The sequence below is a fragment of the Anolis sagrei genome, chromosome 1 (assembly GCF_037176765.1).
Source record: "Anolis sagrei isolate rAnoSag1 chromosome 1, rAnoSag1.mat, whole genome shotgun sequence".
NCBI lineage: Eukaryota > Metazoa > Chordata > Lepidosauria > Squamata > Dactyloidae > Anolis > Anolis sagrei.
In genome coordinates, this window is record NC_090021.1 from 83,581,886 (window position 1) to 83,594,382 (window position 12,497).

General features: G+C 37.8%; 1 protein-coding gene across 6 annotated transcripts in view; it reads right to left on the bottom strand.

Moving 5' to 3' along the window:
• LAMA2 (laminin subunit alpha 2) overlaps window positions 1–12,497 on the bottom strand; it is a 557,898-nt gene that overhangs the window by 242,369 nt on the left and 303,032 nt on the right. For all 6 annotated transcript variants that reach the window (XM_060753336.2, XM_060753340.2, XM_060753339.2 and 3 more), the window contains exons 13-14: window positions 9,083–9,184; window positions 4,193–4,404 (exon numbers count right to left, since the gene is read on the bottom strand). In XM_060753336.2, coding sequence (XP_060609319.2) covers window positions 4,193–4,404; window positions 9,083–9,184 — 314 coding nt within the window. The remainder of the gene's footprint in view (window positions 1–4,192; window positions 4,405–9,082; window positions 9,185–12,497) is intronic.

Consider the following 12,497-nt stretch of genomic DNA (forward strand, 5'->3'; position numbering starts at 1 on the left):
CAGGAGTAGGTTATGTTTTAATAATTTAACTGCATTTATATGTTTTATCTGTTTTTATTGTGTTGTATTTATATATTTGTTTTTGTAATGTGGCATGGAAATTTGCCAAACTGTAAGCCGCTCTGAGTCCCCTCCGGGATAAGAAAGGGATGGGTAGAAATATAGTAAATAAATAAATAAATAAATAAATAAATAAATAAAATGGCCGGCTCTTACAGATGAAGCTAAGCGGGGACAGTTGTAGTTAGTACATGGATGGGAGAATGCCAATGAACGCCAGGTGCCATAGCCTATTTTTCAGAGGAAGGTTGTAGCAAACCACCTCAGAGTATTCCTTGCCTTTAAAAATCCTTGAAATGAATGGGTCCCCATAAGTTGACAGAAGACTTGAAGGCACACACACACCTACACTAATGGATGTAGGATTCTTGAATGCCCTTGGAGATTTATCAGCTGTTAGATCTGGCTATTATCTTGATCCCTTGGTGCCACAGGGACATAGATGAGAGTATATGCTGCAGCACTTCCATGCTGATGCTGCAGCAAATATATTAAGTAATGTCAGGCTGATTCCCCATGGTAAATGGGAATTTACTTTTATTTCTTTTGTTAGAAACCATTTTGCCATTTCCTTTGAGTTTGGTTTGATTCCTACACATACTGGCAGGATGAATCTGGGTTCATAAAAGCATTTTTTCTATGTTCCAGATACATGTCAAAATTGTTCTTGCTGGCCTGATCCCAACCTCTCTACATTTTGAAGTTCTGTTTACTCAGGGGCCTATGCATGAATCCCAATAAACCTCTGATATACAGAGCTGATTTTGCATAGATGTGTCTTTCTTTTCAAGCCTTCAGTTTCTTGGGTGGGAAGAGTATGTAAAAGCCCTGTGGGGTTGACCCTGGTGATGATCCCTTGGGGAAAACACCAGAGCAGGGACACTACCTCTCTTCGATGATGGTAGGAGAGACAGGATCAGTGGGAGTAAGGTTAAATTTCTTCAAAGAGGGTGGGTTAAATCTCTTCAAAGTCCACTTCAAAATCCCTGGGTGTGAGATAGGGACTACAACATTTTTAGATTCCCATGTAAGAGGTGCACCAGTGTAGATGTGACAGATATTTCAAGGAGGGGGAATGCCCTGCAGTTTGAGCCTCTTGGTTCCTGCATTACTGGTGGTCTCTGGGAAATATTGGGAACAAATGAAGCAAATAAATAATAAATAAATAAACCTGCCCTAGCATAATTGTTCTGATGGCAGCATTTAAAAAAATATTCAGTTAGAACCTGGACTGCTTTTTATTACATTTGACAGACAACCAAGTGGAAAAATAATAATATTATTTTATACAAGTATGGTAACAAGAATAGTACATGTACAGAAATTGAAAACGCATACATTTCAGCACAAGAATACTGGTTGTAGAAAATGATCAAATTCAAATTAGCTGAAATGGATGAGTTTTGTTTTTGTTTTTTTACTTTGACTGGAGAAAACTCACTGGAGACAATTGCCCAAAGATCTTTAATTTACTTTGTATTTACTATTTTTTCTCATTGTATTATTTCATATGTTTTAGTTCATGTATACTTTCTTGCTGTTTTTAACCTGCACAACCTGTTTTAATACTAACTGTAAACCATCCTGAAATCCCCTGATATAAGACAGAGTATAAATATTTCAATAAAGAAAATACATGAAAACCACACAATGCATTTCTATCTATTCCTGTGCTGTTTCAGCACTGAAAAAGGACAACAAATTTATTCTCATCATTATCGTAGCTGCAAATGTAACCAGTAGACAAGCAAATGGGAGGTGAAGGGAGGTATCCAATGTCTGTACTCTGTTTAAACAGCATTGACACCCTCATCTGCAACTCCATGGGAAGTTATCTTACTTACAATAAACCTAGAGATGCCTCTTGTACACTTTGGTTGTTCCATTGAAGGACTATGCTTCACATTGTGTCTCCAGCTAACTACATTAGCACGCTTGTAGCTAGTTATGGGACAAAGATCAAGAGGTAGAATGATTATGAAGCACAATTAGTTTCTGAAGAGAGTTTGAAAGACAAGAAAAGAGGTGACATAACATAGTCCTTGAGAAGCAAGTTATACACACAAATAAAAACAAAAGAGGCTGAGCTGGCAGAGAAACCAAAGACCTTGAGATGAGTGAAGATGGAAGCTCTGCTACAGGGAAGGACATGCACAAAAAAGCGGTGAAAGAACTAAGAGGTTACCCTGAGGACACAGACAGATTTGACAGTAAAGGATCTAGTCAATGTGAACAGAAATGTAACTGTTTAGAAGGTCACCAGGGCTTGGCAAAGTTACTTTTTCAAATTACAACTTCCACAATCCCCTTTGTTCTATATATTGAGATGTGTTAGCAATTTTTTTTTTGTCAGAGATGAAACTATCACAATATGACATATAAGGGCTAGGCAGGAAAAGGTAGCAATAATGCTTAATTAGATACTTACTCAAATAAAATAGGGGGTGTTTTTTTAGCAGTGCCCCATTAATATTTGATAACAGCTTGTGTACATACCCAAACAAATCCAAATCCAAGGACTATTCGAAAATAAAATTAAGATACTGATAGGAAAGCAGGGATGTTTTAGAAATGCACTTTCCAGTGTAGCCACCATAGTTCAATCAGTACAAATAATTGCCTATACATTCACTATGTCTAATTTTTTTGGGGTATGTCTGCCAGAGTTCTAAAAGTATCAGTTGTCTGAGTTTTTCTCATGCAAAAAAAAAAATTCAATATTTCTAATATCCAGTTATGCCTAATTTGATTTGTGGTTGCTCCAGTAATTTAATAATAACGTCCGATGAGCGAACATTTGAGTAAATCAGGTAGATATTACAGAAAAATCAGAAGCAATCTGGCACTAAACAGCAGATAATTTCCCACAAAGTGTTCAGATTCAACCAGCTGGAAGGCTATTCTTCCTGTCTGCAGGAAGCTTTCCAAAATTACAACAACAATAATAACTTTATTTTGATACCCCACCAGCATCTCCCCGAAGGGACTCGGGGCAGCTTACATGGTGTCCAAGTTCAGCATACAACAAAATTTACCAGATAAATCACAGTTAAAAACATATTAACATATAATATAACATAAACAATCTAATTTAAACAATTTAAAATAGCAGAGTATAAAATTTAAAATAGCAGAGTGTAATAGTGTATCAAACCAACCTCAACAACCAGTAACCAGGAATATGGTGGGCAATTAGAGAGGGCAGGGCATGGGCTTGTGCAAAAAGCAAGCTATAGGGCTGGGGCTGAGAATAAAGTGCTTATCAGTAAATTAGGACTGGGCATTCATGAACTGGGACTAACCATCATTCAAATGCACACTGGAACATCCAGGTTTTCAAATCCCTCTGAAAGGCAGACAGAGTGGGGGCTAGTATAATCTCACTGCGGGAGGCAGACTGTGTTGGATACTACAGAATATTGGATGAGTTGGATAAGTGAAACTATACCATATTTCAAAATTGTATAAACAGCAAAACTGTATAATCCAAATACACATAATAAGGAGGTAGGTTCCACTATAATAGGTTTCACTATAATACAATGGCTTTATTCTAAAACTAAAATATGTTCAGAGTTTTGTAACAAGACTACCTATAAAAAAGAAGCCAACTCAAATTGTTTGACATTTTTATGAAATGTTCAATGATGCTCATTACAAATTTCAGTGGAACTCAGTATCTAAGCATTGGGAAATGCTCTCACACACTGGGCTGTTAGTCAATTTTACGTAATAAATATGACACACAATGATTAATATGATACATTTTGGTAAATCTGATGTTCTTTGTGCATTGTATGAGACATTGTCTGCCTGTTCTATTTCTTTTTACCTTAACCCTGCTTCTGGTCCAAGATGGATCAATATGAGTATTAATGTTTTCTTTAAGCAAATACCTGAGGTTCCCAAACAATTTATGAAATTTCTTCACTACTGTAATTGCCACAGAAAGAGAAAAAAATGAGCCATATCATTCTAAAAAGCAAATTGATATGAAATTGAACAAGGCTGGCATTGAAAAAAAATGAATGGTGACCATGGTAATCCAACTTTCTCTACAAAATTTCATCTGTGAACAAAGAAAAGACTTCATGATATTCTGAACAAAACAGAAATCAGTTCTTGCAATTACCTGTAGATGGCATTCATCCCATAGCTGTATGTGGCTCTTATAAGAAGACGTTTTATATTTGCCAACACAGTCATGAATTTTCTTTTGCTGACTGGAGAGTTAGTGTCATGCAGCATGAATAAGTCGTGTTTCAGCAACACTTCTTCAGTATGCTGTTCAAATGGGTTCAAATGAATACCCTCCTGTGATGTGCTGATTCTTAAACCACTTCCCTAATAATGAAAAGAAATGTTAAAGATACAAACATTTTACAGAAATTACACAAAATGCTACTTAGAAAAGTGCAGCAATGTGGTATAAATGTATGATGTTAGGTATATTTCATATAAATGGTAGGCCCCTCAATATTTAATATTTTTATAACTGAAGAAACATGGAGGAAAAGGGAGCAAAGCCATAGAATCATAGAATTGGGAGAGACCTCGTGGTCTACCATGCTTCTGTCTACCATGCTTTTTAACATCTATATGAAACCGCTGGGTGAGGTCATCCGGAGTTTTGGAGTTGGTTGCCATCTCTATGCAGATGACACACAACTCTACTACTCTTTTCCACCAAATTCCAAGGAAGCCCCTCGGGTGCTGGATGAGACGAGGAAGAACAAGCTGAAGATCAATCCCGACAAGACTGAGGTCCTCCTTGTCGATCGTAAACCGGATGGGGGTATAGGGTGGCAACCTGTGCTGGACCAGGTTACACTCCCCCTGAAGTCACAGGTTCGCAGTTTGGGTGTCCTCCTGGACTCATCACTGTCACTTGAAGCTCAGGCATCGGTGGTGGCCGGGAGGGCCTTTGCACAATTAAGACTCGTGCGACAACTGCGACCGTACCTCATGAAGGCAAATCTGGCCATGGTGGTCCACGCCTTAGTCACTTCCAGATTGGACTACTGTAATGCGCTCTATGTGGGGCTGCCCTTGAAAACGGCCCAGAAATTTCAATTGCTCCAACGGGCGGCGGCCAGGTTGTTAACTGGTGCTCCTTACAGGGAGAGGTCAACCCTCCTGTTTAAGGAGCTCCACTGGCTGCCATTCATTTTCCAGTCCCAATTCAAGGTGCAGGTGCTTACCTACAAAGCCCTAAATGGTTTGGGACCCACCTACCTGCGTGACCGCATCGCTATGTACGAACCCACACAATCTCCTCGTTCATCTGGAGAGGCCCTGCTCACGGTCCCACCTGCATCGCAAGCGCAATTGGTGGGGACGAGGGATGGGGCTTTCTCGGTGGTGGCCCCTCGAGTCTGGAACTCTCTCCCTAAAGACATCAGGCAGGCCCCATCGCTAGCAATCTTTAGGAGGAGCTTGAAGACGTGGTTGTTCCAATGTGCCTTTCCAGAATAAGGAAACTCCTAACATTATGTCCCAACGCACTTTATCAGCAATCTAGGATATCTGCATGCCCATCCCCCTCCAAACACTCCACCTGGTTACACCCAGCACTTTTAAATTTTATTATTACATTTGGCCCTGCCATTGTTTTTAATTGCGTAATTGTGTGTTGTTAATGTTATTGCTTTGTTTTTGAGTTATTTTGTTGTTGTTGTTGTTATTGTTTTTACTATTGTATTTGGGCTCGGCCTCTTGTAAGCCGCACCGAGTCCTTCGGGAGATGGCAGCGGGGTACAAATAAAGGATTATTATTATTATTAATATTATTATTATTATTTATCACCTTTGATACTGCATCTCTTTTCATTAGTGCAATTGCACTGATTCACCAATTTGTGGTTTCACAATTGGACTCCCACATACTTTCATAATCCTGCTTACCCTATTACTGCTGTTCCTTAATTGTTTATATTATTTTTGTTTTAAACCAATTCCAGAATTTCAAAACAAAAAGTTAAAGATAATTCTAAAACAAAGGGAAAATAGCCACCTTGGGAATAGTGAGGGAGAGGGAGGAGTGGGAAGAAGAGGATAATTCCACCCACTGACATCATTTTTACGCCAGGCATGACACCACAGGCATTGAAGGGACCCTTCACACCGAAGCAGCTGAAAGGAACATTGTGAGATGTGATGCTATTGTTGGGTTTTATGTGTTAATAGCTAGGGATAGGGGAATCTCAGTGGCAGAGGGAAGACAGATCGACAGCAGAAGGCACATGGTTTACAATGCTGATTTGTCTGCTTTTTATGACAAAGTCCTGGGGGAAAATCTAAATAGTGACATGGATGGTAGGCCTGGGTAACAACGCAAAAATTTGTTTCTAAAATCGATTTGTATTTGGGTTTTTTTTGCGTTTCGATATTTAAAATAATTACAAAATTTTCCTTTGAAAAAGTTCAGTATTTACAAAATTTTGTTAATTTCGTTAATTTTGTTTTTAGAATATTTTTTGATTTTTTTTGAAATATTTATTTATAAATATTTTTTGAAATATTTAAAAATGGAAAATTAACAAAATGCTTGCCCTACCCTGTTGTGGGGCGAAAACAGGGCAAAGCCTCCCCGCTGCTCCCAGCAATGAATGAATGAATGAATGCAAGCACAAGCAATGAATGAATGAATGAATGAATGCAAGCAAGCAGCCAAGACAGAGCCAACCATCAAGCCTCCCTCCCGCACCTCCCGTCTCCTTTGCAATGAGCAATGCGGCCACGCGGAGCCGCTTTTAAAGGGCAGCCCGCCCAATCACAATGAGCCACTGTGCTTGGGAGCGCAGGATTGGCTCCCGGAGCACCCAGCATCCTCCATCCCTAAAACGTCATTTCCGAAACGGGCGGAAGCCCATAAAAAAGATGGAGGATGCCGTTTTGATATTTAAAAACACTTCCGGGTTTGAAAATATGTTTTGTAATCGTTTTGTAATTGTTAAAAATAACGAATATTTAACGAATTACAAAATTAAGGAATGAAACCGCCCAGGCCTAATGGATGGACAATAGGAGCAAATGCAGAGATTTATATTATTGGACAACGATTGTTGGATTATGTTATTTTAATTGTTTATATTGATATGTCTTAATTCCATGTTTTAATGTTAAGTGATGTCATGTTTCATGATTTAATTGATAATTGTATGTCATTATTGTTATGTTAGGTTTCTGTATATAAGGCATTACATTTCGATACAATTATGTTGGAAATCGCTTTCAGTCTTCTGCTGCCGGGAGAAAAGCGGTATACAAGTGAAATAAGTAAGAAAATAAATAAATTATTGTTTCTTTTTGTTTGTTATTACACTTTGGTCCTACATTTCCACTAAAAATGTAGCACTAAAGGCTGCTAACTATAAATCAATTTTAAAGGGAACTATAAATCAATTTTAATAATACCACTAACATAATCATAATAATGAAAACAATTGAAAAGGTCAGATTGAAAAGACATGTATTTACACATTTCCTCAAACCAATCCACCTTCTACACCTGAATAAAATCACACATTTTCTGCTTTGAACTGGAATTTATGGCAGTGTGGATTATTCAGTTCAAAGAAGATATTGTGGGATTTTCTGCCTTGATATTCTGGGTTACATGGCTGGGTGGAAGGGCCCATAGTTTCAGGAAATTAATCATTGATTTGGTGGAAGTGTCCACAATCTAGCTGTCTCAAGAAGACTTCAAGACAGTTCAAATGGGTTCAAATGAACCCATTTCAACCCATTGCAACCCAATTCATCCCTTCAATAACCAGGCCCCAAACTGTATATTGTTTTAAAAAAAACCCAAAAACAAACCCATAACATTGATTTTGACCTAAAATGGAAATGGCAAGCAGAGTGAATGGTGTAAGATTACTTGACTGTATAGGCCATATCCAAATTACCATATTCATCATAAATATGGTGTAATCCCAAACAAATTCAACAAGAAGTAATTTTCATTAAAATAAATAGGCTTTGCAATTATCTTCCTTCAAGGGAAATCTTTTTTTATTTATCTTGCACACAATACAGGCAGTCCCCAAGTTACAAACAAGATAGGTTCGATAGGTTTGTTCTTAAGCTGAATTTTTTGTAAGTCAGAACAGGTACATTTTTATGTGTAACTCCACGTATATATAGCTCTCTCTCTCTCTCTCTCTCTCTCTATCTATCTGTCTGTCTGTCTGTCTGTCTGTCTCTATATATACTATGATAAAACTTTATTTGTATACTGCTCTATCTCCCAAGGGGACTCAGGGCAGCTTCCAGCACAGAGCAAAATATTCAATTACCAACACAAAATCATACAATATAACCATTATTAAAACAATCACACACATTTCTAGTATTATTCCACCGGACAAGATATATATAGCATAGGGAAGTGTTAACACTCCTGAGGTGTTTGTTTTGCTGTCTGTGCTCCTGTTCAGAAGATGACCCCAGACTTTCTGTCCTTGTGATAATAGGATTTTGAAAAAAATGACTTCTTGTGGAAATAATCATTGGCGATACACCTTTTCCCCATGAAAACTCTTTTATTAGTGAATTTCCCTTCCTAGGAGTAGATTTCTCTTACTTCCTGTTGTCTCACCACATTTGTAACTTTGAGTCAGATGTTTGTAACTTGGGAACTGCCTGTACATTATCTTTGTTTTGTACTAAAATCAATGGGATTTCTAAATATGTTTAGCTGTTCACTGCTTTACATTGTTTGAAAGGCTGTTAATATCACTATTTGCTGTTAGTCATCCTTTCAAAGTACAGTGATCCTAGGAACACAGGGCTTCAAATATACATGTTTTCCTTTAACTCCTCTGATTTTCATTTCACATTTCCCTTGAGATATTGACTTCTCCACTGTGGAAATTTAGATGGATTGTAAGCTTCGAGTTTGGAAATGGGGGAGGGTTTTGCATTCTGCTTCTTCTTTAAGCATTTTACGAGGTCAGTTGACTGTGTGCTGCTGGCAATTTACTGAACAAGAACATTAAGAGATGTGTTAATACTCTACCTCTATGATGACATCAGATTGAAGCATTGCTTCGGCAGCATCTTCTTCCCCAATGAGGTCATATGAAACTGTAAATTTCAGATGTCCTCCAGCAGCTGTTATCTGTGGTAAAGAAGAATGATGCTGATTACATAGCAGAAAACATGCCTTTAACCATTTTGAACTACTCTTTTCCAATTACAGTGCTTTCAAGGGGAAGGACTTTTCTTGTAAGGAATGGACATGAGGATGATATAGAACCCCAAGGAACAACTGTTATGAATCGTTCCTTTTCTGTGCATTCCTTCTCCCTCTCACAGTCTGCTAGAACTATATCACTTCACAAAATCAATTTTCATAGAAGTGATTTCAGACTGCTTCCAGATACTTCTAACAGCTGGAAACCTATGAATGCATGTGCACTTGAGTACAGACACACATAATCACTACACATTGCCCTCAACAATATAAAAGAGATAATATAATATACATTATTTTGAAGCAATATTTGACCCATATTCTAATAATACACTATAAAAGCTCCAACACACAAAAATGTATTGTTGATTTAAGCAACAAAAAACCACTGAGATTAATTGAGATTGTGTTTCTTCTTCTATCCTTCCTCTCCTTTCCACTCCCAAATTCCCTGGTTCGAGACTAGTAAAGAGGACTTTGGGTCAGATAGCCTGGAGCTTGATACTATTGAATGTTTTTTGTGAAAAGTAACTGAAAATAGAGAGAATCTGGCCTCAGGCAGGAAGGAAAAACACATTCAATTAAAAGGAATGCCACATTTTTTCCTCTTACAGGCATATCTCTCTGAATGCTGCTTATTCCTCCTGATTTGTTCACTACCACAAATAAAATATAAGGCAAATAACCTTAAGCCATTTCCTGACCCTGTAATGTATTTTCTGCAAATACATATATATTCACTATTAATGTTTTTAAATATGCTGATTGTGGAATTTCAGGGAACAGCAGACAACCTGGACTGTTCTGGACAACAAATCACCAGTAGAAGTATTTAGAGCAAACACAGCAATCTAGTTTAAAAATAGAACAATCAAGCTAGCCATGTTTCATATTGAATGATAGAATCATAGAATCATAGAATCAAAGAGTTGGAAGAGACCTCAAGGGCCATCCAGTCCAACCCCCTGCCAAGAAGCAGGAATATTGCATAGATAATAAAGGGCAGAGTATTTGAATCTCTCCTCCACTCCCGTGTATTTGAAATACCCATTGCTACCTCATACAATCCTATTCCCATCCATGCTGCTGATCAAAGCTGCTAAGGATATATGCATTTTTAATATACCTGTGTGTGTATATAGATATATAGTTATATAAATAAAGCATTCGCCAGCTCGTTCTCTTGTTCACTTTCCAATATTGAGAATTATTGTTCATGTTAAATTGTTTAATCTGCTTCTGTGTTAATTGTTTTTAAGTACCTTGTTGATGCTGCATTGAATTTTTGCTTTGATTGTTTTGCCTTGTTTTTGCTTGATTCCTGTTAACCGCTATGAGTCGCCTTAGGGCTAAGAATAGCGGTATACAAATGAAGTAAGTAAATAAATAAATGATCAATAGGATTGTAAATCTTTATGTATTTCATTCTTACATGCAGGAATAGAGTATTAAATTTTTATATTTTGAAAATGCTTTGTTTAAAAGGCTTGAGTCACTTTGTACCTGACCTACAATCATGGTTTCTTTTTGTCATTTTTGACAAGTGTCCCTTGGGCACTCTAGCAATATATTGTATCACCATCAGCAGCCTACCCAGGCTATGCAAAATTGAACTCCCAAAATGAATATTGGGTTGTCTTTGGATATTTTGGTAATAACAAATTAATGTGTTAACATTTTGCACATTCAAACATTAAGTTAACTACAATGTAAATAACAACAATAACAACAACAACTTAATTTTTATACCCCACTTCCATCTCCCCGAAGGGACTTGGGGTGGTTTACATGGGGACAAGCCTGGACAAACATAGATTAAAAAATAACACAATAAAATGAAAAAAAATTAAACACATCATAATAACATAACATCTTAAAACAATCCATAACCTGAACAGTAATAAATACTGGAAGGTTAGGAGCTTGTGCAGTAGTTTCAGGGCAGGGGCTGGTGGAGGCCCTATAATCCAGTTTAAAGTAGAAAACCTGGGATTCGATCCTGTGATATGGGGCCTGTCTGGAAGGGCCCTTAGGGAGACAAAATAAGGAACATAAGGAATATTTAATCTAGCCTAATTTATTCTAACCTGAAGATAGATTCAGAGCAGAGCAGAAGGTGAGCCCTAAAACAGCAGAGATGCAAGGAGGAAGCCAAGGGCCCTTCTACACTGCCCTATATTCCAGGATCTGATGCCAGATTATCTGTTTTAAACTGCCAGATAACCTGGGATTAGAAGACAATATGGGATCAGATCCTGGGATATAGAGGTAGTGTGGAAGGGGCCTAAGGCTTCTTCTATATAAAATTCATATTATCTGCTTTGAACTGGATTATATGGCAATGTAGATTCATATAATCCAGTTCAAATCAGATAATGTGGATTATTTGCTTTGATAATCTGAGTTACATGGCAGTGTAGAAGAGTCTCTGGAGAATCTTCACAATTTGCAGTAGCAAATCAAATCTTGCAAATCGTAGCAAGCTGCTGACCTAGTAGATGAACTGGTTGTTTTCACAAAGCCCTTTCTTCATCCCTGGAAAGCTTAGTCCACCAAGACTGTATAATGTACGCTTTTGTCTTCCAACTGGAGATAACCCACAAAAATCAGAAAATCAAATCCAGGCCCTGAGATCTGACAACTCTACTTCTAGCCCAATCACTTAAAAACTGAATGCCAAATTAAAGATGTTTGCCTGCCAGTGAAGAGAGATCAGAAAGGAGACCAGATTGACCTTCCATTGGAGGAGAGTGGGAGGAATTGACATGGCCTATTAGTCGAAGAGCAGGGTATCTCCTTTGTCTGCATCAGCAAGTCTGTAAGGATGGTGGAACAAGGAGAAAATCCCCATTGCAAGACTCAGGCAGGATTTTACAGGGAACACATGCAAGTATTCAGGTAGTCTGGATCTAAGTGGTCTTGCCCTTTATGATTCATAAAAGGCACGTTGAATTGTATCCTTGTGAATAATAAATCAAGGTGAAATCCAAAATGAAGACTGGGAATCCAGGCTTCTAAAAATTCCAAAAGGGCTTACTTCCAAGTTTAGCTATGTTACATTGCTGCTGACCTCTCTAACCACAGACAGAAAATTAAGCATGCCTATACTTTTGAACTGGTGTCTTCTCTTAAGTGCCACTGGATTGTCTTTAGATGACATGACTAGCAGATTGTTCCTTAGATGTTAGATACCATGTTAAATACCGCCTGGCTTTATAGAAACCCATTACAATGTATC